Source organism: Balaenoptera musculus, chromosome 11 (genome assembly GCF_009873245.2).
Source record: "Balaenoptera musculus isolate JJ_BM4_2016_0621 chromosome 11, mBalMus1.pri.v3, whole genome shotgun sequence".
In the NCBI taxonomy this organism is placed as follows: Eukaryota; Metazoa; Chordata; class Mammalia; order Artiodactyla; family Balaenopteridae; genus Balaenoptera; species Balaenoptera musculus.
Window position 1 is genome coordinate 65,006,227 of NC_045795.1, and position 27,149 is coordinate 65,033,375.

Consider the following 27,149-nt stretch of genomic DNA (forward strand, 5'->3'; position numbering starts at 1 on the left):
CATACACAAACACAGATGTTGGGAAGGGGAGGTAGTCACAGCACCTGGTGTATCACAGTGACTAAGTCTGCTTATTTGTCATTTATTTTTAAAATATATTTAAACAGCAGCAATCACTTCCAAAATGCAAAAAAAAAAAATTACAATTTTTAGAATAAAATTATAATGTTTATAATGCGAGTCAGAAAGAATTGAAGGTACAACTGAGAATCAAATCACGCAGCACTGGGCATGGCAGGAGAAGCCAAGGCCCACTGGCTGGGGGGTCAAGTTGACAAGAGGTCCCAACCAGTGAGGTTTCCACCCTCAAATTATACCCCCCCAACTCCCCATTGACGAAGCCAGTGTTCTCTAGGTTAGAGAAGGAGAAGCGTCAAAGAGCTGGCCCTCTGTGGGGGAATCCCCCAAACCCAGTCCCCCCACCAGCCAGGGACCTGCTAATCGACCTCCTCCATGTTGCTGTAGGTGGGGGCTGGGCGGTCCACAGGGGGGGCGAAGCGTTCAGGGGCTGTCCGCGTGGGGGCCACCTCGGGGGCCTGGCCAGGGCCTAGTCCCTGCAACAGAATATGAGGACAGGGGTTGGGGGCTGCCCAGTATGCCGCCTGGCATCCCGGGGGTGCTGGCTTGGAGCCCTGGCACCCAAGGGAGGGCCCCAAGGCAGGCGCAGACAGCAGCGGCATTGAGACAGAGAGACGAGATTGGCCTGAACAGTCTCGCTTTATTAACACTTTAAATACAGGAAGCTGCTTGGGCAGGGCTAAGCCCCAGGCCAAGGGTAGGAGCAGTAGGACAAACGGACAGACAGCTGGACGGGATACCCACCCTAGGATGCTCTGCCCCTGCAGGAGCCACAGTCCCCACCCTCTCCCCTCAGATGCACACACTGAGGCCCAAGCACAGAGCTGGTCCCCACCACAGAGGCAGGCATGGCCTGGTGGGCAGGTAGGTAGGCCAGCTCACAGCAGCTGCCTGCAGGTGAGCTCATCTCCAGGGACTCTGGGATACCAGAGGATAGAACACGTTGAGCACGAGGGCCACCAAAGCTGCCACGGTGCCCAGAACAAAGTATCGGAGACAGCCCTCGTCTGGTGTGGTAGGGCCACGTGGCGGGGGGCCCACCCAATCCTGGGGCCCCCAGGGACCCAGGGGCGCAGGCCCCTCGGGTACCGGCTCCTCCTCGGCCTCCAGCTCCTGCCAAATCCGGGAAGCCTACGGTGTGCGGAAACGGCCATCAGCACCCAGGGCGGGGGTGAGGGGATAGGGGGACCCAGTGTCCCCAAGACCCCTGGCCATGACAGTCCCGCCCAAGGTAACCGGCGCTAACCCCCTACATCCCAGGTCAAGCGGCAGAGAGGTGGGCAGGCAGGAGCCAAGTGGGCCATTTGCAGGGTTGTCTAGATGGAGAGCACCACAGTGGGCGAATCTTGATAGCATTTTGGCCTCAAGAAGCTCCCCAATCGACATGCAACTTCCCCACGGGGGTGGGGTGGGGGTGGGGGTGGGGGTGAGGGTTAGCTGGTCAGTTTTTTAGCCCAGGCTTCCCACAGAGGAGACTGGCTCATGGAGGACAGAGCTGCCAACCCCAGAGTCATCTCCTGGCTCCCTCCCACCTACATCCAGATCCTGATCACTGTCTGAGTCTGAGCATAGAGGGCTCAAGGGAGGAGAGGACAGCAAGGAGACCAGTCCAGAAAACAGCTGCGGATGTGCCCACCAACCAGGCCTATGGCATCCCATGTCAGTAAGAGAGACAGAAGATCCCGAAGGCACAGTGGGGACAAAAGCTCACCTCAGAGAGGGTGACGGCCACAGTAGGCTATGGCCTGCTGGATAGGCCCTGTCCTGAGTGCACATCAGAACACAGGGACGATCACAAGTGAGGGTCTGTGGGCTAGCATGTGGGAAGTGTGCAGAGGGAAAGTTGGGAGGTGTTAGGTACAGTCTGTTCACACCACTGTACCCAGTGAAATTTGGAGCAGCTACTTGGCCCGTAGCCTATGCACACACCAATGGCAGCGTGTTGCTCTGTGTGTACCTCTGTAAGTGTCCCTGCAGCCTGGGAATCGCTCTGGCTAAGGCTTTGATGTAAAGGAACCCTGTCTGTGACTCTTAAAAATCCCAAGGTTCCAGGGGCCTAGGGCTGTAGGAGAGGAAGCTGTGCCCTACCCCCGCCCATCTGTGAGTTGGGCCCCACTAGCCTGAGCAGCCTCCCCGTGCCTCACCTGGCTGGCAGCAGACTCAGCTGCAGGGCCTAGGTCTGGGTGGTGTTCAGAGTGACCTGCCCGGGGGGGCCTCTCCACAGGAGAGTTCCGCCGGCGGTAGAAGAGTACATAGGCATAACGCGTCACGACCTGGCTCTCGTCTACCGTTGTCACCGTGCTGTCATCAAACAAGCGCCAGCCTATAGCAAGGTGGGAAGAGTGTGAACATACCCTGCACCAACACCCCTACCATCTATCCTGCTGGCTGCGTGTGCCCTCACCCACGTCGCTGCGCTGGCTGCTGCGATCATTGGGCAGGCGCGCACAGGCAGTGTAGTGGCCACCGATCATGCCTCCATAGTGGTTGATGACAGCATACAGGTCATAGCTGGGCAGCTGCTCCTCTTTCTGACCGATACAGAACTTGCTCAGGTCCAGGTTCCTGTGGTACCAGCCAGAGAGAGGTGAGACAGTCAACAGGTGCCCTGGATGCCGACCTTGGCCCCCATGCCCTGACTACAGTCACAAGGGCCCACTGCTCACCGAACAGGGAACTCCACCAAGTCATTGATCTTGTCACGCCAGATGAAACTGCGAAAGGAGAAGCGCTTGAGCTGCACGATGAGCACATTCGGCAGGCGCCACAGCAACAGCTGCTTGGAGGCCTCGCGGTGTTGTTTGCACTGCGGGCAGTACCTGACAGGGGACAGAGGCGGAGTCAAGACCAACAGACCTCCACTCCACTCTTCCCCACTACCTGCCTGCTGCCCTGTCCTCACCAAGCCTCCTCAGGTGCCAGCACCTCAGGCCGCGTGAAGAGGTTCAGACACTGGTCCAGAGTGAAGTGGCCAGCACGGGCAGCCTCACCAGCAGAGCCTGGATCCTCAGCATATTCCAGCTCCTTGGAGGCTACCAACACAAACTCCTGCAGGCGCTCGTTGTTCCGCCAGACTAGAGCCAGGCTGCAGTCATCACCCAGCTCTAGTGGGGTGTCTCCTGGAAACGGGCAGGGAAGGGAATCATGCAGCTGTGGAGAGCAGCCAGCCCAACCCACGCCAGGGGTCCCTCCCACGGCCTCAGACACCTTTGTCCTCTAGCCGCTGCTCTCGGTTGGATGCATCAATTCTATAGATAAAGAACTGGGGTGTGTGGGAATTCATGGCTTCACTTGGGTGTTGGTACCCAGGCACAGCAGCTGTGAAAGAACATGATAATCAGAGCTTTCCTGTCTACCAGAGCCTAAACAAGCTTCCCCCAACCTCCCCTACCCCAGCTCCAGAGCCCTTCACCAGACTTTTACCTTCAGGCCGGGACACCCTCTCACCAGCAGGCAAGGAGCCAACTTCAATAGGCCCACTGGCCAGCATCTCAGAAGAAACTCCACTGGTGCTGGGCACAGGGCCCCGATCAGGGGATGCCCAGTCCCGGGGGACCCCTGTGTCCCCCTCAGCCACAGGGGTCACCAACTGGAGCTCCGGTGGCTGAACAGGGTCCCTGTCATTGTCCCCAGCCTCCAGGGAGCTAGTGGACAGCAGTGTGGCACAGCCAGGGCCCTGGGACTCCAAGGCCATGCGGCCAGGCTGGAAGGGTGGCTGGAACACACTCACAGAGTACCTGGTAACAGGCAGCAAAAGCAAGTAAGAATCCAGACCAACGTGTCCGGCACCTCTGCACTCCACCCCCACCCCCCACCTACCCCACCTTAATCCAAACACTGGGCACTTACCGGGCATAGCCCTCTAGCAGCTGAGCAAGACGGGCATAAGTGAGGCGTGAGGCAGGTACACTGACCAGGAAGGGGTAGCCAATGTTCTCAGGGCGGCAGAGGCCCTTATGGTCAGGCCAATGGGTTTTCTGACAGAGCCTGGAGAGAAAGAGGAGGTAAGACTAGGGCCTTAGCCCCACCTCTACACTAGGGCTAGACCAAGGAACTGGGTATGCCAGCCCTGCCTCCCCCAGGGTCTGGTAGAGTGGGGTGGCAGGTAGAGGGCTTAAAATATATGTGCCTTTATGTGGAGAAGAGGTAGGGCAGCAAGTGGAAGGTGGAGAGGAGGGACGGGGGGGAGACCACGGGAGTCCTCACTGGTTGCAGTAGCCCACGCGGTAGCAACGGGTACAGCGCTTCAGCTTCTCATCCTCTGACTGCTGCTTCCGCTGGCAGGCTGCACACTTGGAGATGGGGATGCTGGGCACCTGGGGGCGCTAGGGTGGGTCGTCTGCCTCAGTGAGGCCAGGCCAGGCAGGAACGCCCCCCTCCCCCATCAGGGCCCTGTGCCATCAGGTTGGCCCCCACTCACCTGCTGCACCTCTAGCACCACCACCCGCTCCTTAGCCAACTCTGGGGATAGCAGCTCGAAGCAGAGGAGCGTGTCGGAAGGTGACACAGTGTCCAGTGAGTGGGAGGGCAAAAACACACGGTGGAAGCGATTCTTAATCACCTGGGGACAGAGGACACACAGATCCTATGTGAGGACAAGCCCTTTCCCTGGCCCTGCCCCAAAGCACAAGAAGAAGACCTGACCTTGATCTTGGGTCAATGGGGGCAGGGTTGGGGATTGTGGCCCAAAAGAAGTATATGCCTCTGCTGGCCCCAGCCTCAGTGCCCAATGGAATAAGGAGCCTGGTGCATCACAGAGCATGAAAAGACCAGGATTGGGGCAGGTATCAACCATACCAGCTCTCCACACCAAGGGCCTCTACCCTGCTGTCAACCAGTGGGCCCTGTTGAGACTGCGCCATGGTTACTATGGAGGGGCCACATTCAAGGAGGCATCTCCCTACCTCTACCCCCATGAGGTAAAGGACACTACCAGGCAGCAGGCTAGGAACCTTTGGGGAAAACCGGCACACAGATCTGGGAAAACAGGAGGGAGAAGCAGAATGGATGGAGAACGTCTATAGCTGGTGGATGGCTAGTCCTGCAGCTCAAGCTCCTTGTCTGAAGAAGGAAGAGCAGCTGGGGGCCAACAACAAAAGGGGGAATAAATCCAGATGATGGCTGGGAACTGAGGACACCTCAGTTACATAGCCCAAATGCCTGGTTTCAACCATGCCTCAACCAATAGCACCCCACCTGTCTCTGTGCAGTCACATGCACGTTTGTGTGTACACGTACAGATGCTAATGATCGTACACACGTATCTGCGCGCTGCAAACACAGACACGTGTCCATGCGCGTAAGAGCCTTGGAAAGACAGACACACCTCAGCCAGACGCAGGTTTTCAGGCTTCACGTGGACACTCTGAGACAGGGAGTCCAACACTTCACTTGCACTGGAGTTCTCCTTGCTGATGCTCACCAGAAACTGTGGTGACAAGAGTACAGGGTCCATGGTGGGAGGTAGGCCAGGGTCTCTGCGAGAGCCCAGCAATACGGGCTGACTCCTCACCTTGACGGGCTTGCTGTGGGGCTCCCGGGCAAAATAGAAGATAGGGAGAACCTTTTGCTTCTGTGGCAAAGGCACCGGCAGGTACAGGAACGGGTCAAAAGTGATGGAGACCTGCAAATGTACAGTTGCCACTGGGTGGCCACAGAGGGAGTGGGGGGCAGGATGCTTGTGCCCTGAGAGCCCAATCCACGCCCTTGGATGGCTCTCAGGGTCTCACAGCCAACCAGCAAATTCTCAGGCTTGACAACACTAGATGCACCAGGAGAACCATTAGGAGAGAACAATCCCTGTTTCTGGTAGTTGAGGCCTTCCTCAGCCAAGCCACTTTAACCATCTGCCCCTCATTTGCACACCTTGTGCCTTTCCAATCTTACCCATCCCCACCCCACCTTACATCACCCAAACATCACTTTTACCTCAGTCAGGAAGCCTACCAAGCCTGACCTCTGCAGCCCACACAGGGCCTAAGGCCTCCCCCTCACCTTCTTTGCCCAAATGTTGCCCTGCAACACCTAAAGATGCACATGCCTCTGACCCCATTCTGACCAGGCTAGATAGGACAAGCTGGGGGTGTCTTTCTAGGAGAGTCCGTCACACCTTTGCGCACACGGGGCACACCAGCTTCGACTTGTACTGGCCCTGGAATAGGTCCACGATGAAAGAGTCATTCCTCATCTTGTGCCGCTGCCAGGCTTCCTCAGCTACCACCTGAAGAGCAGAGTGGTGAGAACAGAAGAGACCTGGGGACTGGGACGTGCATGAGACATGCCCACCTCCGCCCCCAACTCCGACCTCATCAGGTCGCCCATCTGAGTCCACGGTCTCCGTGTAGGGCTTATTCTGAATACGGTTCAAGTCCTCGTGCAGCCCATCCAGCAGGAAAGCCATGAACTCCTGGGCATCGTGCTGTGCGTAGCCTGTGAACTGGCTGGCCTTGCTCGCCACAATGGCCTGGAAGCAGGAGCAAGATGTGAGAATGGAGCCCCAGCACCTACCATGCACCCAGCTGGCTGGCCCTTCCCACGCTCTCCAGCCAAGGGTAGGAGTGGCCACAGATCACCTTCAACTTGGAGGGCTGGAAGGCATGATGGGTTCCCTTCCACAGTGCCCGGAGCAGCACAGCAAAGCCGATGGCCAGACGCCCACCAGTCCCCAGTGGGTTGTTGTAGTTGATCTCGGCCTCAAAGGAGCGGTCTAGGGACAGCAACCAAGTAGAGGTGTGAGCAGAGGAAGATATCCCCCATCCCCGGGGCTCCAAGCCCCCGTTCTCACCGTGGAAGAAGTCCCGCAGCTCCCGAGTATTGGATAGAGACTGAATGACGCTGTTCATGAAACAGGTGTTGCCTAGATTGACAAGGCCAGTGAAGCCCGGCAGACACACCTTCTTCTCTTCCTCCTCCTCTTCCTCCACGCTGTCTCCACTCACCGGGCTGTGGGGCATTGGAGGCACCATACATGTGGGCTTGGGCTGTGGGAGTAAGAGCGGCATGAGAGAGCAGCCCTGGGCTCTCCAGCCTTCATCCTTGGCCCTCCCCACCCAGGATTCTCACCGATGCCAGGTGTGGCTCTGGCTTTGGGGCTGCATGCTCCATGGGGGTGCGGGCTACCACACCATCTAGGCCTGTGTCCTCAGATCGAGCCTTGGGTTTCTCCTTCTCCACAGCCCGGGCTTCCTCCTGGCCTGTCAGGGGGTGGGGGGTACCTCCCGGTGGGGTTGAATCCAGAGGGGTTGGACCTGTCGGCACGGCTACCTTTGCACCACCCACTGCACCTTAAAAAGGGGGAATGGTGGGGCTGGTGGTTAGCAGCATGTGGCACGGGGTGGGGGTCTGGGTCATGAGGACTGGGCAATGAAGGGAGCTCGTGTGCAGACCTCGTGCAGCTGGGGCCTCCAGGCCCCCCCAGCGCTGACTCTGCCGCTTACGGAGGCAGATGTCGATACGAGAGGCCGTGAAGCAGAAGGTGCACTGCTCTGGCTCGATCAGGTTCCTGCAGGAAGAGGCTAAACTCAGAAACTTAGGTGGGAGGGGATGCAGGGCTAGATGGGTCAGGGGGATGGAGCCCGGGGTGGGACAGGCACAGTGGCGGGGCCGGACACCACCCACCTGAGCTTCACCTGCCAACGGAAGATGGCGTGGGGCCCACAGCCCGGGTGCAGTCTCAGGAAGTTTCCGTCCCTGCAGAGGCAGAGCAGGGGCAGAAGCCAGGAGAAGAGGCATGAGAAAGAACATGAGACGCAATGTCCTGCCTGAAGCACACTGTCTGCCCTGTGTGTCTGCCCGCCCACCCACCCACCTGGTCTGGAAGATAAGCGTGAAGTCCCTGCTCGCGGAAAAGCACTCGAGATGTGTCCCTGCAGATTTCCTTCACGTACACGTGCACCACCACTGAGTCCGGCCCCTTCTCATACGAGTCATTCTTGACAAATGCCAGGTTCACCATGGACTCGGGCTCTACATTGAGACCACATCTCAGCACCACCCAGGACAGGTTCCAGCCTGTTCCTACTCTACTTCCTACCCATCCACCAACCTTGCAACTCAACCTAGAGCTCTGCCTGCCCACCCCCAGCCCCACCTTTACCATCCACCAAGGCTGCAGCATCTGCTGCCACTGCCATCTCCTCTTTGGAACGATCATCTTTCTCAGGGTCTCTGCTCCGAGCCATGACTGGGGACACTGGGTCATTCCTGGGGGCTACTGCCTTCTTTCCTGTCAAAAGTGCTAGATTCTCCTCTGAGCCCAGGAGGCAGGTCTGGGGGTTCAGTGGTGGTACACGGAGCTGTTCCTCAGCCTCAGCCTGTTCATAGCGAGATTATGGGCAGGATCAGCCCTGGGTCTGGCAGGAGGCCCCCCACTGCAGTCCACACCCTTCCCCCTCACCTCCCAACTCCCAAGCAGGCACCCCACTCTCACCTGGGTGGCCGGCTCAGCCAGGAACTGGGGGGCCTCACCTCGGGGTCCAGGGCCATCTCTGGACCCTTCCCCCTCCGGCCCTCTGTGGAGATGCACAGCCCTCTTGGCGCTGGGCCCTGCCTGGGCCCCAGGGCCAGCCCCTGCGCCTACCTCACCACGGCCCTGGGCCCGCTTCTGGTTCCGGGCCTCCTGCTTAGCCCGGCGGGGCTCAGGGCCTGGCTCCAGGGCAACAGGAGACGGCTCCTGCCCATTCTCCTGGCACCGCAGCCCTGGCACCAACTCCTGGGTCCCTAGAGGTTTCTTCTGCCAAAGATACAGCAGTCAGGCCCTGTTAACTACACTGAGTATCCCTACCCTACTCTGCTCTGGAACTTACCAGGAGAGAGGGCCATGTGAGCAGAGGCACCTTCTTGGGCAGTGACAGCTGCAGGAGGCCACCTTTGCGAGCCTGCACTTTGGTGCAAGAACTTTCTATCTCAGCATAGAAAACACCACCCCACTGCCGACCACCTGGCAACAGAGTGGGAGGAGTGAGCTGGGGTAGGGGATATCAAAGGATTCAAGTATACTGCTGGGCTCAAAGCAGATGGACATACCTGGAAGCCGCACCACACAGTCTGTGTCTGTGAAAGCAGCATCTACCTCCTCCAGCCGCAGGGGACCAGCTCCCACACGCAGCTTGACAATCACCTCATCAGCACTCTGCCTCCAATCGAGCAACAACTCTACAGAGGGAGTGTCAAAAAGATTGTGAGGGTCTCCATGAAATTTTGATGGGCGTAAGCAGGTACCAGACACCCAGCCCTAATGCAACTGCTCTAGATAAGGGCTATATGCCCAGTGCCCCCTCCTCTCCCCTAGCACTCTATCATCCAAAAGCCTTATTCATTACTCACCATCTTTGGTCGGCTCCTCCCGAGGAGTGAATGCTGACCCTGACAACAAAGGAAAGAACAGGGAAAGGATGATGGACAGGCAGCCTCCAAGACTCTAACATCCCACCAAACACCATCTTTAGGACTTCAGCCAAGTACCCCAACTTCAAAGCTGAGGCTCTACCCAGCCTGCCATTGATCCTTCTCTCAGCATCAGACCAGGATGGAAAGAACAGCAAAAAAGTCATCTCCCAATCCCCAATCTGTATGCTCAACAGGAAGGGAGGAGGGGAAGGCCACAAGCACTCCGGGAATGCCACTACCACCTCTCCTAGGATCTCCATCCTTGCTCTCCTGGTTTGCTCGATCCTTCTGCTTCTTCTTACTGGTGGCCTCCTCCAGTCCTGGCGGCCCTCTCCTTGGGCCTGTGGTGCTGGCCCCGCCAGACATCTTGAGCCGCTTGGGTGACAGCCAGAGTGCCCCGGGGTCGGCAACGGTGTCTGGGTCAGGGCTACGGCGCTTTCTTCCTGGCCCAGCTATCTTGGCAACTCTTTGTGGACAAATTCTCCAGCAAGGAACTGACAGCCTAACGAGAAGGGGACAAGTGATTACTACCAAGGCCCAAAATTTGCTCCTTGGTTAGACCCAGGGCTCAGCAACCTGGGACACCTCTAAGCCTACGGAGCAATCTCTCTCTACTACCTGACGTAGCCCTGGATACTCTCAGACTATTCCTAAGGGGAAATAAATAATGCAAGTAGAGGCAACCACTTCTGGCTGAGCCTCCTAGATGCCTGCCATACAGACACACAAAGAGAGAAGCCTCACTGAGGAGGTGTCAGTTCAAGGCAGCCACGGCCTGGGACCAGGCTCCTCCAATCTGGAGAGGAGCCATAGCTCCAGCCCACAGGGCTGGCGCTCTGAGCAGGGTGCTCACTTTTCCTTCACTCTCACTGGCTGCTTAGTCACCACCCGAGAAGTAGGAGGAAGGCAGGAAAGGAGGAGACAGACAATTAAACAGCAGGAGGACCAGGCTCTGTGGCTGAAAACAGGCCCAGCCCAGGTGCTACCACTGCCCAGGCATCATCTTGAGGTTAAGGAGCCCCACCTGCCACCTGCCAGTTCCCACCTTCCTCTGAACCTGCTTCTGTGCACTGCTTGGTTTCTGTTTTTGTTTTTGTTTTCTTACATCTGGAGAGATTCCTCTCTCCAGCTGCTCTCCTATGCAAAGAGGGGCCTGCAAAAGCTAAGGTGAAAAGGGTATTCAGATGTCACATTTCCCTTTCAGCAGCATCTCTGCCTCAGGGTGGGCATGCAGTCTGAGACTGAAACAGACATTATCCCCTTCCTTCCCATGTCCACCCCCTCATCAGCTCTTAGCCAGTTTCTCACAGACCCACCAGTGGATTCTGGGCTGTTTCTCCATCCAAAATAAAGTTCTCAAAACTGAGATAAGGGTGGGGATGAACGAACCATGGATCCAGGACCCCTGGCAGCCTCAGGCATGGCCTGAGACAGTAGTAGGACAGATAGTGACTAGTCTGTGTTCCCCAGAGTGTGAGTGTGTGGGTGTGGGGAGCGGAGGTTTGGCGGGGGACGGGGGGATTCTTCTACGGGTCAGATGTGGGACTGGTGCGCTGGATCTTCAGTGACGACAGGTCCAGAATCGAGGGGTGGACATCTGCCGCCTCTTTGCTCCCAGGCCCCAGCTGAAGGTCGCGTCCCTACCCTCTCCTCCTGGGACGTTGAGGGAAAGGGGCTGCCTAGAGACCCAAGGTGGCCTAATACGGCCGCGCGGGGTTACTGACCACAGACCAGCACCCCGGCCGGGCTGCGACCCAGCTCCAGCCTCCGAACCCTGGGCCCGCCACCACCTCCTCCAGGAAGCCGCCCTCGCTCGCCGCCAGCCCTCTCCGAGACGGCAGGCCGGCCACAGGCTTTAGTGTAACGGCCCCGCCTGCATCAGTGGGCCCGGCACGCCGCAGGGCTCGAGGGGTGGACACTGGTACGGCCCGTGACCTTGAACAGGTCGCCCCAGGCCCGCGTCTCGGCCTCCCCGCTCCGGCGAGACAGGCGAGCAGCAGCCAGCCCCACTCACCGAGCGAGGCCGCTTCAGCCAGCCCTCTTCGGGCCCTGGCAACCCGCTCTCGGTTCCGGTTCCGGCGTCAGGTCGGTTCCGGTTCCGGCGCGCCCCTCCCCCGTCCCGGCGCCGCCACCACCGCCTCAGCTGCTTGTTTTGTTTCCACTTCCAGTTACGGCCGCGGGTGCCTGAACGCAGAGCTGGTGACGCACTTCCGTTGGGAGCAGGTCCGGGGCGGGCCGAACGGAGGAGGCGGGGCTATGGTGCCTCGGCCTCGGTGGGGCCCTGCTGGTGGCAGCTTCTAGGTTCCGCCCAGAGACTCCGCCCTCCCCAAATCAGAGTCGAGACCACACAGGGGGCATTCACACTGGTTTATTGGGGGACTTGTCAGGCTGGGGACTGTTCCATGCACAGGCAGTAATGTGTGCGGGGCGAGGCTGGGGACTGGGGTAGGCCTCGGGTAGGGGTCACTGGCAGGTGTTGTAGATCTGGACCTGCAAGTTGATGGCTTGAAGCACACTGCGCATCCTGGCCTCCAGCCCGTCCAGCTGAGCCGCTTTGCCTTCCAGCGCCCGCTCGTTCTCCTCATAAGTGCCTTCCAGCTCTAGGAGAGACAGGTCTCAGATGAAGGGTCCTTCTCCCAGAGTCCCACATCTCTGGCGTCCCATCCTCACCTTGCAGCCGCTGCAGCTTGTCTTGAGCAGCCTGCAACAAGCCGCGAGCCTCATCCCGCAGTTGTTCTGCCCGTGCCTGCGCAGCCAGCACACCCTGGGCCTTGCGCTCAGCCAGGGCCCTCACTGTCTGGTACTGGTCACCTAGTGGGCCCTTCAGCAGCTGCGGATATAGAGGTCCGGGGCAGGGTGGTGGCCCAGTGGAGGCCCAGCCTCTACCCCCACCCCTTCCAACTGGCTCTGCTTCAACCCACCTGTTCAGCTTCCCGGGCACGACCCTGGGCACTGCCAGCTGTTTCTTCAGCACTAGAGGCTGCCAGGCTAGTCCCTGCTCGCTTCAATTTCAGAGCCTCCAGGAGACCATCCAATTGCTGAGCCCGCTCACCTGCAGAGCTCAATGCCTTCTCTGTACCTGCCATCCTCTCCTGCACCTGCCATGGGTGGGCCTAGGGTTAAACAGGTTTATGCAGCATGCTCATAACCTTGCCCCACTGATGTCCCAGGGAGACCACACCTGGTGCAGGGTCTGCTCTGTGTCCTGTGTGTCAACCACTGCCCCCTGGATGGCACCCTGAGCAGCACCCTGTGCCCGCTGGGCCTCCTCCAGCGCTGCCTGTACTGTCTCTGCCTTCTGTTTCTCACCCTCAGCCCGGCTCCTGGAGAAGAGAGGGAATCAGGGCCTGCAAGTATCAGAACCAGGTGTCAAGGATGGGGTCCAAGGTTGGGGTCAGACCGTGCCCGCTGTGCATCCTTCAGTAGCTGCTCTGCCCGATGCACGTCTCCCACAGTACGCGCCAGGATCGTGTCCACGTCTGCCAGGCTCCGGACCCGCTCTGCAATCTCGCCCGCCAAGTGTCGGATCTGCTCAGGTGACGCTGGGATGGAGAGCTCTAGCACCCGGGTGGCCACCATCTCAATGCTATCAGGGTCAGCCCCCTCCTCTATGGGGACACAGGCAAGGGCTTAAGGACACAGATTCCCCAGCACGGGCATGGGGACACAGTCTTGGGGTATGGACTCAGGGACCACACATGGGGTATGGATTTGCTAATAGGCATAAGGATGTAACCACAATGACAGGGACTATACATGGGACATAGATTCAGGGTCGTGGACTTGGGGACTACATATGGGCACGGGCTCAGGGTCCAGACACCCTGAGCCCTTGCCCATCTGTGGTCACAAACACAGGTACAGTGCAGGCCCTGACCCAAGTATGAACACAGACACAGGGGAAACACCACATGGCCTGGGCCACAAGGGAGGCTCACGGCTGAGGAAGTCCTTCACACTCTGGATAAGTTCCCGCAGTTCCTGGTTGGCCTGTTCCACCTGTCCCCTGGAAGCATTAGCCTTGTCCAGGGCTGCCTGGGCCCGCTGCTGTGCCTCGCCTGCCTGCCGACGGGTCTCGGCTACCTGGCTGAGGATGCCACCACCTTCTGCCAATGCCCGCTGCAGTTCTGCCTGTGTGTGGCGGGCCCGACCCAGCGCCAGATCCGCCATGGCTGCTGCCCCACTGCAGCTGAGGCCCCCACAACGGGGCTGCCCATCCTCGTCCCGACAGCTGGCACCCCCGCAAGGGCTTGTAGCACAGGGTGCATCTCCCGGGGACCCACACACCTGCCAGGCACAGAACAAGTCAGGGCCTGGGGGAAGGAACAGCCACACCCATATGTCCCACCCGACACTTGTGCCTCACCAGTTCATTTATGCCTGTCAGGCTCAGGGCATGGGTACGGGCAGAGAGCTCGCCCAGTGCCTGCTGGTTGGCCATGTGCTTGCGGTTGAAGTCCTTCCTCCGGGCACCCATCAGCACCTCTGTCCGGTGCCGTGTGCCTGCTGAGTTGCTCACAGGGCTGGGCACTGTTAGGGCTGACATGTTGGCACGACGTTCTGCCTCTGCAGACAGGCTGTGGGCATGGCGGATGCTGTCATAGGCGCCTAAGTCGGGCAAAGGCAGGCAGTCAGCTGAAGATCAACCCTGATCCACACGCCTAGTTGGCCAACAACTCACCCAGGAAGTTTGAATGCTTGAGCAGGTCCAGATGCTGGTCAAGCTGCCGCAGTGTGAGATTAAGTGCAAGCCCGTCTCGCTCTAGACTGCTTAGTGCATGGTTGGCATTGAAATTCTTGTCCTGCACATCTGTGAGCTCTGCTTCCAGCTGGGTCAGGTGCTCAGTGGCCTCCCCAATTTCATGCCTGCATGAGGTGATGGAGAGATGTTATTTATAGAGACTTCAGCCCTAATGCATCGGGCCTCTGCCCCATCCCACCATGTATCCTCAGGCCCGTCCGCACCGCAACTCCTCTGTGGCCTCCACGAGCTGTGCAGTGGAGGCAGCTGAGGCGTTACGGGCACCCACAATCCCCTGCACAGTGCCCAGCTTCTCCTGCATTTGCCAGAAGCTGCTCTCAAAGGCACCCAGCACACCCGTCTGCTGCAGCTCCTGCGCCCACTGCTCCAGGCGCCGTGTACGAGCAGCCAGGTCCTGTACCACACGGTCCCAGTCTCCGAAGCATGCGTGGCAGGGGTGGCAGGCAGGAAAGACACCCGAGAAGCCACGGGCACACTGGTCACAGCGCACGCCAGACATGCCCAGGCGGCAGCTGCAGTGGCCTGTGGAACGGTGACACTGAGGTGTGTCTATCCCACGAGAGTCACAATCACAGGCTGCAGGAAAAGGGCAGACCACAGAGTTAGGGTGCCAGTGGGGCATCCTGGGAAGTCCCCCATCCACCCTGGCCCCACGAGCCCCCTTACCGCGGCACTGCAACCCAGGGTCTCCCCAGTGGAGCTCCTGGCACTCAGAACAGGTTCGCCCACCGAAGCCAGCACGGCAGTGGCACTGTCCTGTGAACTAGAGTGGGAACAGGGCAGAAGTCAGTCAGAGGCTGAACCCTCAAGACGTGAGGCAGGCAGCTGGCCCCATCTCCCCAGGGATCCACAGGAAGGTCCCATACCTCGTTGCAGGTGGGGCCTCTGGCTCGGCTTGGGTGGCAGGCACAGGGCTGGCAGCCATGGCCACTGGTAAGGTTCCAGAAGTTGGGGGCACAGCGGTCACAGCTAGGGCCCTGGACATTGGGGAGGCATGGGCACTGCCCACTGCTTGGGTCACAGTTGCACCGGTCAGTGGATGGGCACTGCTGGGGATCTGTGCCCAGCAGGTTGCAGGTGCAGCCTATGCCAGCCAAGATGAGCACACTGGTTAAGGGGAGCTGGAGCAGGGAGCCCCACCTCAGCCATCCCCTCCATACCCACACTCACGGTGACAGCTCTGTCGGGCAGCCTGCCCATGGAAGCCAGGCTTGCAGTGGGCACAGTGCGGCCCCTCTGTGTGGTGTAAGCAGCGCAGGCATTGCCCCGAGTGGGGGTCACAGGCATCAGGGTCCATGGGGTCAATGTTACCACTGCATTCACATGGTTGGCACTGGCCGCCTGGCCTTGATGGGTCCCCAAAGTGCCCAGGGGCACAAGCTTCGCACCGCAGCCCTGCCCACGGTCAGGGGAAGGCGTGAGTGCTCAGCCTAGCTGCCCCACCCTGATCCCACGCCTGTACCTTACCCGCTCACCTGTATAGCCTGCCCTGCAGTGGCACACGATCTGCTGGGAGTACCCATCCCGATGGCAAGAAGTAGCAAAGTGCCGCCGGCTCCCGGGGCCTTCAGGGCAGGGACAGGGCCGGCACTGGCCCCCATATGGCAGCCGTGGGTCCCCGTGGAAGCCAGCAATGCACCTGCAGGGAGAAGGAGGAAGAGCTGTGTCATCCCTGAGCAGCCCGCCCACCCACCAGCTCACTCATAGCTGCTTCAGGCTCACCTTTCACAGTGCTCACCCCCTGTGTGGTCACGGCAGCCCAGGCAAGCGCCTGTGTGAGGGTCACATTCGTCTGCATGCCCGTTGCAGACACACGGCCGGCAGTTAGGGAATCCCCACTGGCCACGCTGGCAGCGGTCGCAGCGAAGCCCAAATGCACCAGTTCGGCAGGGGCATTGCCCATTGGTTGCTTCACACAGGCCGCTGAGTGCCCCCTCAGGGCTGCACTGGCAGGCTGGGGGCAAGGCAGAGGCTGAGCCAGGGAGAGGGTTTGAGGGGAGTTTGGGTGAGGTCACGGTAGAAGGTCAGGGAATGGAAGAGAACTGCAAGTGACCAGGGCTGAGAGTATGGGGTCCAAAGCAGAGTTGGAAGAAGGAAGAAGCAGAGCCAGAGGAAGGAGGGAGAACAGTAGTGGCAGCGGGGCAGAGGTGGGGGCGATGTGTAGAGAGAAGAACAGGGGGACAAAAGGGCAGGTGAATACCTTGACAGCCTGTGGGGCCAAAGCCATAGTAGCCAGGGGCACAGAGGTCACAGTGGCGCCCAACCACTGCAGATTTGCACAGGCACTGACCGCCATGGGGGTTGCACTCAGAGCTCAGTGAGCCCTGGGGGTCACACTGACAGGCTGTGGGGAGAGGGGACAGGGCAGGTCAAGCTGAGCCCACACACCTCCGCCCCACCAGCCAAACCACAGACACTCACGCAGGCCTCCATTGTAGACCAGTGTGGACAGGCTGATGAGGAGGGGGGCGCAGGCCTCAGAGGGAGGGGTCTTGCTGGGCACCAGACCCTCCTCATGGCAGCGGTAGTGTTCAAAGGTGGCACGGCGCTCCAGAGAAGCTGCATCACCCCCACTAAACATCTCCAGCACCAGGACACGGGGCAGCAGCACCAGCTTAAGAGATGAGCAAGGAAGAATGAAGTTCAGACCCAGGACCATGTTGGAACTGCCAGGACACTAAGCTTAGCACTGCCACCACTACAGGACCCATCCCACAGGCCCTGCCATCTTGGTTGGTGTGGGAAGAGGGAACTGTTCACCGAGTCAATGAGTAGGCTGGGTCCAGAATAGGGGGCCTCAGGCTGGGCACCTCCTCCTGTTCGCACCAGCTTGAGATGCAGCTTGTAGGAGATGCCAGGCTCAAGGCAGACAGGTCTGGGAAACACCATGTACCTGAGGTAGGCGAGGACAGGTATGGGGTCACCCAGGGTTCGCGTATCCATCATCTTGGACCTCCCCACCCCACACACAGCAACCAAATCATTGGCCAAGAAAGATACTAGGGCTGGGCCAGGCCAAAAACAGCTGGACAGCCTGACGGAGAATCTCTACAGAAGATTCCCATAAATGTGCCTTCACTGGAATCATCACCTGTGCAGACAGTCTTGCTGAAAACACTCCATACAGCCTTGCAACCCCAGAGCATTTCGCTGGCACAAATGCTTCCCAATTTTCCCTCAATGCCCTTTTTATGCTTCCTCCAACCTCGACATCCAGCCTCCAATCGCGGCTCCTCTTCACCAAGACTGCATCACCTCCCCTCACCCCAGGTCATTCCCATCAGCCTGCAAACCCATACTAGGGTTCTTTTATCCCCACTGAAAAAAATCTTTGCTCAAGATTCGAGTCTCTCCCTGGCTGCTGCTTTGTCTTTGCTCTCCTGACCAATAAACCCCTAAAATTTAACTGTAGTCACTGCCTCCACTCTCTAGCCTCCCACTCCAGAGGAGCTTTTGCCCCCGCCAGCATGCCATATAGTCAGCCTGTTCTAAGGTCACCAGTGACCTCCATTTAGCCAAACCCAGCGGCCACTCCTGTATTCTTATCTGCTCCAGCGTCCAGCAGCATGCAGTGAGATCAGTGCGCCTTCCTTCCTGAGATGCTCTTCTCTTGGCTTCTGGGACCTTGTCCAGACTCCTGATTTCTCCCCATCCCCCAGCTACTCCCTCTCTACTGGGCTCTAACACTAGAGTACCCCAAAGCTTGGTTCTGCTCCTCCTTCCTTTCTCTGGTCATTTAATCTAGATCCACCTCTTTAGGGACAAGTCCCAAACTTACATCTCCAAGCTGAGCCCTCCAGTAATTCCAGACACAGAAATCCAGCCACCCACTGGCCTTGTCCCCCATGTCTAAGCATCTCAGAACTGCTCCTTCCTATGTCGCCGTCTCAGCGAAGAGCACATGCCATCCAGATGCCCAAGCCCAAAACCCTAGAGTCACCTTTCCACTTTTTCTCCCTTTCCTAAGCCATCAGCTCCTCCACTGGAACCCTCTGGAAACTTCTTTTTCTCGCCACCTCAACTGCTACACCTGTGTCCAGCCCACTGTCACTCAGCTAACTCAACAGCTGCCAGCAGATCTCCCAGCTTCCACCTTGGCCCTTTAGGTCTATTCTCCTCTCAGAAACTAGAGGAATCTTTGCTAAACATAAGTCACAGTTGGCAAAATGTCTATTATGGGTACAGCCAGGTTCATTATGCTATTCTCTGCCACTATGTATTTTTATTTTTACATGATAAAAAGTTAAGAAGAAAGTGATGAAAAAAGATACATGAAACAAATACTACCCAAAATATAATAAAGCCTTAGACCAGTTACATCCCCACTCAGAGTACTCTGACACCCTCCCTTCCCCCCAAGGGCACTACCTATCCTGACAATCAATGGACTCCCCTTATTTCCTGCCTTGGCCTCTGGAACTTAGACCCCTGAAGGAGCAGGTCTTGTTCTGTCTACTTCCTTCCTCTGACCAGTGCCATGCCCAGCAGCAGCTGGCAAACAGTACCCAGGAGGAGGAGGCACTTGAAGGAAGGAACAGATGAATGAGCAGAGGGGTCTTCAAAGTGCCCTGCAGGGAGCTTAGGGCTGACCCACAACCCCCCACAGCTGTAGGTGCTACCATTAGTGTCCTCACCTGGTGCCTGGTCGCAGAGTCCCTGGGATGTGATCATCCTTGGGCAGCACGTGCCCACATGGGCTGTGGGCAGATACAGGCCCTGGGCGCTGCACAGTCAGTTCCATCTCTGCCCATTGCTCAGGTACCTGGGGGAATGGGGTGATGGAGGAGATGCTCCCACACCCAGAGGGTCAGCTCTGGGTTAGGTGTCACAAGGTCTGACCTGGGGCTCCAAGCGCAGTAGCAGGTCATAGTCCATGGCTCTTGGTACAGAGGCCACCAGGAACTCCAGTGCCTGGCCTTCCCGCAGCCTAACAAAGCCTGGGCCAGTCCAAGATGGAATCCCCCCAGGGGTCACCAGGCGCGCCACCACATCAGGTACCTGGGAAGCAATGCAGCTGGGGGTGCGGGCTCAGGCAAGGCACTGCCTCTTTTGCCACGGCCTGTCCCCAAACCCCAGCTCTCTGTTGAGGCCCTGCCCGAGGCGGACACCCTCCCTACACCAGGCACCACCCATAACCCTGCCTCTCCAGCCATAGTACCACCCATGCCCTGTCCTTCAACAGTGCCCCCCTACCTGCCCCTGGGCTTCCTCAGCCTCCCAAGTTAGGTGGTCAAGGAAGGGCCGGAAGTAACCAGGCTGCACCTGCTCACAGCGTCGCCCCACCATGTTCTGGCGGCAGCGGCACTGACCTGTGGCCTCGTTGCACCTGGGGAACACATGGTTACTCAAGAAGGATCCCCTTTCCCGCCCAGGATCTTTTCCCACCCCTCCCAGGGCCCCTTATACAGTACTCACTGGGGATCCAGGGCACCACCGACATCGCAGGCACATGGACGGCAGCCAAGTAGGTCGTGGCTCAGGCCCCAGTGGCCAGGCTGGGGGAGAAGAGGTTGCTGAGGGCCAGAAATAGACCCCCCTCTCTGCCCAACAGGGAATCCAATGATGGCTCTCAGCCTCTACCACCCCTTGGGGAAAGCATGGCCCCCGACCACTGGCTCCCACCCTTGACCTCCCAGACCTGAGGCCTCTCAACCAGGATCGGACCCAAAGCCCTCAGCGCCCACCAAGTGGGGCAGGGACACCACTCCCAGCCTTATCCTCTGAGGATAAGTGCAGAACTCCAGCCCCTCCAGTCGCACCAGGCAGCGGTTGCAGCCACGTCCAGTCACTAGACGCTTGCAGAAACAGGCTCCACTGTTGCGGTCACAAGGGGTGCCCCCCGGCACTGTGCCCCGTGTATCACACTGACATTCTGCAGAGAAGGAGACCCATCAGCACTTTGGGGAGCTGGGGCAGTGCTCGTGTCCAGTTGGGTCCAGAGTAAGAGGTCAAGGGTTAAGGTCAACACAGGAGTTAGGACAGGAAGCACATACGCTGGCAGCCTAGAGGGTCACTGGCACTGAGCCCAAAGAAGCCATCACGGCACCGCTGGCAGCGAGAGCCCACCACATGTTCTTTGCAGCGACACTGGCCCGAGACCAGCCCCAGTGCAGGATCATCATGGGGATCACAGCGACCACCGTCTTGGGAACCCATGGGGTCACAGTCACAGGCTGAGAGCACAAAGAAGTGCAGGGTTACCCTATGCCAACTAGCCCAGCACCAGTCATCTCTCAAGCCCCCACCCTAGATTCCCAGTCTGGCTCCACCCTCCATCCCCCCACCCCAAATCCCTGCAACCTGGACAGCAGTCTGGCACTTCAGCTCATACCCCAGGATCAGCCTTCCCTCTCCCATGTCCAATTCCAGCCTTACAGCGGCACACGGCTGGGTCTCGCAGGTCCTTGGTTGGGTCACGGTAGAAGAAGGGTCGGCAGAGCTCACACTGGCGCCCAGCTGTGTTGTGCTGACACCCATCACACACACCTCCACTCACGTTGCCAGATGCCAGGTATATGGCCATGTCGAAGTGGCAGCTGTAGGTATGCCCGTAGCACTCACACTCTTGGGAGAGGGGAGGGAAGAGCAGGGCAAAGGCCACTTGAGGGACCATGTCCTGAGGATAAGGGGCTTAGGGGCCCCCAGTGCCACCTTAGGTCCCTGCCACAGGCCAGAATTTGTGGGTGGGGGTTCAGGGACTTTAAGGCTTCAGCATCATACTGGGCCCCTAACCAGAGCAGACTGTGGCAGAGGGTTGAGGGAGTCCCCAGGGGCATCAAGACCAGGATACCCTTCAGGCACAGCCTAGGTGTTAGGGGCTTAACCAACCAGCTCTAGGTTCTGCCCAAGGCACAGCCAGGCCACAGAGTCCTGGGGCTATGAGGGCCGGGGTCTCACTCACTCCTGCAGGCATGACTGTGGCCGTCCTCAGCCGGATGCCAGGGCAGATCATGATAGAAATCCTGACACTGCTCACAGTTGAAGCCACGAGTGTTGTGTTTGCAGATGCAGGCCCCATGAACCTAGCAGGGTGGGTAGGCAAGTGGTCAGCACTGTCCAGCCATGCCTGCCCCTTCCACCAGCCCTACTCCAGCCAGCTGAAGACCCTCACCATGCCCTCAGCATGGGCTGGTGCCCCTGGGGCGGGTGCACACTGTGAGGCGTGTCCATAGCAGAAGCAGTTGCCACGCACAACCAGCTCGTACAGGGCATAATAGTACTTCTCGCGGATCTCCCGCCGTGGGTCAAGCAGGTTGTCCCCAAGCGTGTGTAGCCGTGTCAGGTTCACCCGTAGGTTGGTGATCTTTAGCAAATCTAAGTGGGGGAAAGGGGTTGGGGGCCAGCTGTCCAGGCAGGCTCTTGCTGCCCCATGCCCACCCAGGAGTTGAAGCTGCCAAGGTCACCTTGGGAGACCTCCTGTCTACAGCTGTATGAGCTAAATTGGACTTGGCACCTGCCCTAGGAAGCACCCAGAATAGCTACTGAGGCCCCAGATAGTCACCAGCCGGACGCTGGGACTGCGCCAGCCTCAAAGAATGGAACACTCACTCTGGATCCATGGGCTATAGGGGTCTGGAATAGGGATTGCAGGGTCCAGCACACGATAGATGACCTGGGAGGGCATAGAGTCATTAGAGACACTGGACCTGCCTTATGCCCATCGTGCCCCCTTTCTGCCCCAAGCCCAGATCCCAGCCCTCACCTCGCCTTCAGTGGATGGCTCAATCTCCGAATAGCGTGACTCACAGACTACGTCATCCCAGTGCCGTGGTGGGGCCAGTGGGACTCCTGGGAAGTCAGCCCCACAGTCATAGGAGAAATATCTGTACACGTGCCAGGTGCGTCCAAAGTCTGCTGAGCGCTCCACCAGCATGGCAGCAGGGCGAAACGTCTGGGTGGGGAGCATGGCTGATCAGTGGGCACTAGGACCCAAGTCCAGCCCAGGCCCATCAAGAGCCCTGCCCAGCTGGGGCCTGCCCTCAAGCAGCTCACAGACAGGTGGAGGTGACCAGGGGAAGCCAAGCAAGGATCAGGAAGGGAAGCCACCTCTAGTGGGGAGACTCAGCGGTCACGGGGCCCAGGGAGGCAGCGCCTGACCCAGCCTGGGATTGAGGCAGCGTGTACAAAGGCCTGGAGGGGGGAGGCAACAGAAGGTGTGGGAGGTGAAAGAGCCTCCCATCCAGCCAGGGCACAGCATAGGAGCACAGGGAGGCTGGGCTGAAGAGCTGGGACTCTGTTCAGGGGCAATGGGGAGCCAAGCAGGGTGCTTCAAGCAGGCTCCCAGACACACGGGCACCTTGAAGGTCATAATGAGGTGCGTGAAATGGAACTCAGCCTCCAAGTCCAGCTGGATGGTGACCACGGGGACACCTGGGGCAGGAGTCGGAGGTCAGGGACTTGAGGCTACTTGATAGACAGCCCTGCTCACCCATACCTCACCCACAGCCTCACCATTCTCTGACTGCCACCAGGCTGCCCGGCGCTGTGGTGCGAAGCTGGTAACTACGTTCTGGATGCGATGGCTGTTTGGGTTGTCTCTAGCAGAGAAGGGGCGCCGGGAGTCACACAGGAAGCATTTCTTCTCGTCCTGGGTCGGGTCAGGGTCAGGGTCAGGATCAGCGTTAGTGCCTCAGCCAGTGCCGGCACCACCCTGACTCAACCCCCCACCTCAACTCCAACCACACCTGCAGGTGACTGACGATGCAGTAGGGCTGGGGCCCATGCAAGCCACAGGTGGATGAGGCGGTCAGTCTGTCAGCACGGCCCACCAGCAGGTCCCCTGTGGCGGGGTAGCAGCTTCCCCGCGAACAGCCTGGCACATCCGGGGCCGGGGCCTGGGCCAGGGCGGTGGCCAGCACTGGGAACAGGGCGTCAGCTGGTTCTGCTGCGCTCCCACCCCGTAGCCCCAGAGCCAGCTACCCCAGGACCCACCATCACATCCCGCAACCCCCAGGCCTTCACCAGGCCCTCTCACCGCTCAGCAGCAGGCCCAGTAGAAGCTGCCAGGACCCAGGCTGTCCCCGCAGGTCCCTCCCTTGTTCCCCTGCGGCCCGCTCCATCCTGAAGAGGAGAGGAATCAGGATGAGGGGGGGATGAGAGGTCTGGGGCCCATGCCCATCTATCTCCTCCCTTGGGGTCCCGTGTTGACTCTGCCTGTGTGGGTCGTTGGCCGATTCCCCACTCGGTCCTCTGTCTGTCCAGCGGTCCCTCCACTAGCTCGGAGTCCGGCGACTTTGAGCAAAGTTGGGAAGTATGGCAGGAAGCAAAGCACGGAGCGGATCTCGGGCAGGAGCACAACATCGTGCAGAAACCCCCACCTCTCTGGAAACGACCCTCACTCTAGAAACTAGACACAGGCTGGCTCACCTGCAAATCTTTATTGTGCCCCCATGCCCAGGTCTGCACAGAGCCAGGGGAACACAGGGTTTTGGGCCCTTAGGCCACTATAGTTAGGGGACACACCAAGCAGGGGCTATGACACCAGCAAAGGAGAGGAGTCTGATCTTTGAGACCTCAAGTGGCCCATGGAAACTAGCCTTTGTCCCCGGTGTCGTTGGTGCTGTGGAAGTCACCATCAATTAGGCTTTTCAGTCCCAGGGCTCCAGCATCAGTGGGGAGGTGGAAGGGTGCACTCAGGGTGTCAAGCTCCCCTATTCAGGGTTGTGGGATGGACAGCCTGGCCGGAAGGACAGGACAACATAGGGGTAGGGGGGGAGATGGAGAAAGGCCATCTCCTGCCCAGGGTCTCCGCTTCCCCCAATCGCTACAACAAGTAGGCATGAGAAGAGCTCAGTTTCCCACTATGAAAATTAGTGCTGGTCACCGACAACAGACCAGAGCAGTACCGACCAAATCCAGATCTTATGGCTCTTCATCCACTCCGGGCCTTCTGGCCCACCGAGAGCGCCTGAGCCCGGGCTTGGAATGCGCGCTGCCTAGAGCCCATGCCCCACCCAGGCCCCTGGGACTGCGGTAGGGACCACGGATTCTGGGGGTCTGTTAGGGCCCTGTCGGGGTGACTTTGAGCTGCCACAGCTGCGCCCACTGTCTGGGGTCAGGTGGAGAGTACCCCAGAGGTGTAGGCCCAGGAGAGAAAGCTGGGGTTCTTCAGGGGAATCATTAGGCTTCACAGGGAGAGTCTGGGCAGGGGGGCAGTCAATCTGCTGGACTTTAAGGGTTGCTGGGAGTTGCACCAGTTATGTGGAGTAGGGGTCTCCAGACACCTGGGGGGTCATGTAGTCAATCTGAGGGGCTCAGGGATACTAGAAGGGGCTCAGAATTTGAGCTCATTCAGAGATAAGGATCTATCAGGATCTCAGGGGCACTTGATGGTCTCAGGGAGTTTTACTTGACGCCCTCCCCCAGACACCGGCCGCCTCCCGGTTTCTCAAGGTCAGAGGGCCACTGGAAAACAACATGGTGTCACATAGAGGTCACTCAGGATCAACAGGCACTCAGTGGTGCCTCTGGTCTCTCAAGATCAGGAGATTCCTGTGTCACTCTGGGGTCACTCTGAGTCACCCAGGTAGTCCCAGAGTCCCTCTTACTGGCATCCACAGACAGCAGTCAGCAGGTGGTGTACACAATGGCTCACAGCTGCATGTGATCAAGCAGCTCTGATGCCTGCTGCTCCAGGGCCCACAGGGTGGTCACTTTCTTGCCCAGTGCCTGCGCATTCTGAGCCAGGTGGCGCTCCAACCCTGGGGATCAGGGTCATCTGAGCCAGGCTCTGACTTCTGGTCCTAATCTCTGACCCTGACTCTGACCCCAGCCCTAAATAAGCTCTAACCCTAATTAACATTTGACCTCCTGTTCTGGACTTTGACCCCAGCCTGAGCCCTATATGAATCTGGACCTGACCCCTATATGAATCTGGACCTGACCTGCACCCTGCCCTGACCCTCCCACACCATCCCTATAACTCTGACCCTCCCTTCTGACCCTGACCACCCCCCATACCCACCCCACCATGGCCCAGCCACGTACCCTCTAGGCAGCTCCAGCTGTTCTGTGCCAGCTTTAGAAATTCTTGGGCCTCAGCTCATGCCCACTGTACCCGCTCTTCTGCATCTTGCACCGTGGCCACTGGGCTATGCGTGCCCTCCTGCAACTCCACCACACCTAACTGGGCCACCTGCAATTCCTAGAGCAGGACTAGATCTGAAACCCCACCCCACGTATACTCTACAGTCCCAAACACATTGCTACCCAAAGTTCCTGGGTTGGGGGGCAGGGGGTTTTAGAACTGAGACCCTGCCTCAGCCCAGCATAGCCCAGTCCCAGCCTAAACCCCATTTCACGCTATTCCAGAGGTGTCCCTGAGACCCTAATGTCCACTTTTCCCATCTCACCTTGCCCAGGCTCCCAGCCACACCCAAGGCATGTGCTGCTCACTCTTATGCCTCCTGGGCCTGCTGCTGTCTCAGGGCCAAACAGGTCCTGAGAGCCATAGCTGCACTGGACAGATGCCCCAGGACCAGGGTCACATCCACTGCCAGTGCCACCCAGGCCAGGCGGCCTGCCACCTGAGGCAAAGATTGGGGAATCACAGAGAGGTCACAGCAGGGTAGAGCATTACATGGTCAGGGTATTTAGCACCGTGGTATCACAATTGGTCAAGGATCTCAGGGAAAGAATGGGGATCACAGCAGCCTCTGAGCAAGAGGTGTGAGGGAGCTGAGGGGTATGTGTGGGGTATCACCTCCTGTACACTGGCCTCCAGACGTCGAAGTCTCTGTTTCACCACCTGCATCCCTTACTCTGCAGCCCTTGCACGAGTTCCTGCCTCAGCCAGCACTCCCTAAACATCCAGCGCTTGGTCCAGGGCCCTGGCTATACCCTCCCTGAAGGACACAGATGATCAGTCAGCCCAGCATTCCTTTCCTCCCCAACCTCTGACCTCTACCTCCAGCCTCCTGGCCCTTCACCTGGTCTGCTGTGCCTGATGGAGAACACCTTCAGCTTTGGGCAGCTCCTGGCCTACGGCATCTGGCACAGGGAGGGCACCCTGGATCTGATCCAGCAGGAGGGCAATGCCCGCTGCCCCACCTTGGGGGAGGGGCACCGCCAGCGCATGGCAAGCCACCAGCTCCACACTCACAGCATCTGTGGGGATGGAGGTAGGGATCCTGGATGTGAACTCTGATCCCTGACCCAACGAACTTTGACCCTAATCTCTCACTCACCCTGCCTCTGACATGACTACACGGTGTGCTAGAGGCTTCCAAGAGCCAATTGTTAAATTTTCAGGAATTCTGTGAATCAGTTGTTAAATGACAGGAAGACTGAAATCAGTCACGGTGGCGATTACTGACGCCATAGAAATTGACAAACACTACAAATCAGTTCCTCCTGACCCCCAGGCCCCACTTGTAAAACATTTACGAGCACACTAGTGCTCCCACCTGACCCCTGGTCAGCCCTGATGAGTATTCCTCATTCTAGAAGGAGTATCATAGCAGTGTCCTGGATGCCCACCTGCCCCTGCCCCTGACCTCAGCTGTGAACAGACACACAACAAGCAGACATGTACCCAAGAGGAAATGCTGGATGGGCTGCACAGCTGCTTGCATGTGAGCCATGGTGGCCACACCCCAGACCCCCCTGCATGACGCCACATCTCCCAGGCCTGGACTCCCGTGGAGCTTGCAGTGGCCTGGATTTGCTGTTGCTGGTAGGGGTGGGTCAGATGTGGAATATGTCTCTTGCAACCCCATGGCCAAGTCATGGTACCCTGTGACTCCCACCATGCTCTCCTCCACAGCCCCCATGGCTCTGTACCAGTCGCTGACACTGCTCCAAGGCTGTGACCGCCATGTCCAGGCTATAGGAGGAGTTATGGGAGGTAACCAGAGCCCACTGGGAGGTAGGCAGAGTTCCAGCACAAGAGGGAACACCACAGGGCACAGGAACATAGACCAAC

General features: G+C 58.7%; 2 protein-coding genes across 5 annotated transcripts; both read right to left on the bottom strand.

The window, feature by feature from the left end:
* Positions 1-86: 86 nt before the first annotated feature.
* On the bottom strand, positions 87-11,627 carry USP19 (ubiquitin specific peptidase 19). The gene is given in 28 exon segments (XM_036869337.1): positions 87-554; positions 2,223-2,401; positions 2,483-2,643; positions 2,745-2,897; positions 2,981-3,197; positions 3,286-3,396; positions 3,502-3,815; positions 3,928-4,065; positions 4,285-4,403; positions 4,499-4,639; positions 5,405-5,506; positions 5,591-5,701; positions 6,188-6,298; positions 6,383-6,541; positions 6,651-6,784; positions 6,863-7,058; positions 7,141-7,361; positions 7,464-7,579; positions 7,696-7,767; positions 7,886-7,911; positions 7,913-8,043; positions 8,174-8,390; positions 8,507-8,809; positions 8,883-9,016; positions 9,103-9,231; positions 9,403-9,441; positions 9,705-9,967; positions 11,480-11,627. Coding segments are annotated over 27 exon segments (3,978 nt in total). The 5' UTR covers positions 9,832-9,967; positions 11,480-11,627; the 3' UTR covers positions 87-437.
* A 190-nt stretch (positions 11,628-11,817) lies between these two features.
* On the bottom strand, positions 11,818-23,493 carry LAMB2 (laminin subunit beta 2). Of its 4 annotated transcripts, none has more exons than XM_036869095.1 (33): positions 23,381-23,493; positions 23,202-23,287; positions 22,912-23,084; positions 22,679-22,814; positions 22,524-22,597; positions 21,930-22,118; positions 21,776-21,839; positions 21,339-21,541; positions 21,129-21,249; positions 20,603-20,791; positions 20,221-20,400; positions 19,987-20,099; positions 19,643-19,722; positions 19,421-19,553; positions 19,067-19,225; positions 18,862-18,989; positions 16,988-17,120; positions 16,649-16,841; positions 16,428-16,571; positions 15,950-16,199; positions 15,703-15,866; positions 15,398-15,622; positions 15,094-15,311; positions 14,894-14,990; positions 14,431-14,803; positions 14,147-14,331; positions 13,832-14,073; positions 13,404-13,752; positions 12,866-13,073; positions 12,647-12,788; positions 12,387-12,557; positions 12,136-12,295; positions 11,818-12,065 (listed from the first exon to the last, which is right to left on the bottom strand). In XM_036869095.1, the coding sequence occupies exons 2-33, from the start codon at positions 23,284-23,286 to the stop codon at positions 11,929-11,931; spliced, it is 5,418 nt and encodes a 1,805-aa protein (XP_036724990.1). In that variant the 5' UTR covers position 23,287; positions 23,381-23,493; the 3' UTR covers positions 11,818-11,928. The 4 variants fall into 4 exon arrangements, with proteins under 4 accessions (XP_036724990.1, XP_036724989.1, XP_036724991.1 ...); XM_036869094.1 differs by having other exon boundaries at positions 12,387-12,563; XM_036869096.1 differs by having other exon boundaries at positions 12,387-12,563; positions 15,950-16,181; positions 23,381-23,492.
* Between the last annotated feature and the right edge of the window lie 3,656 nt (positions 23,494-27,149).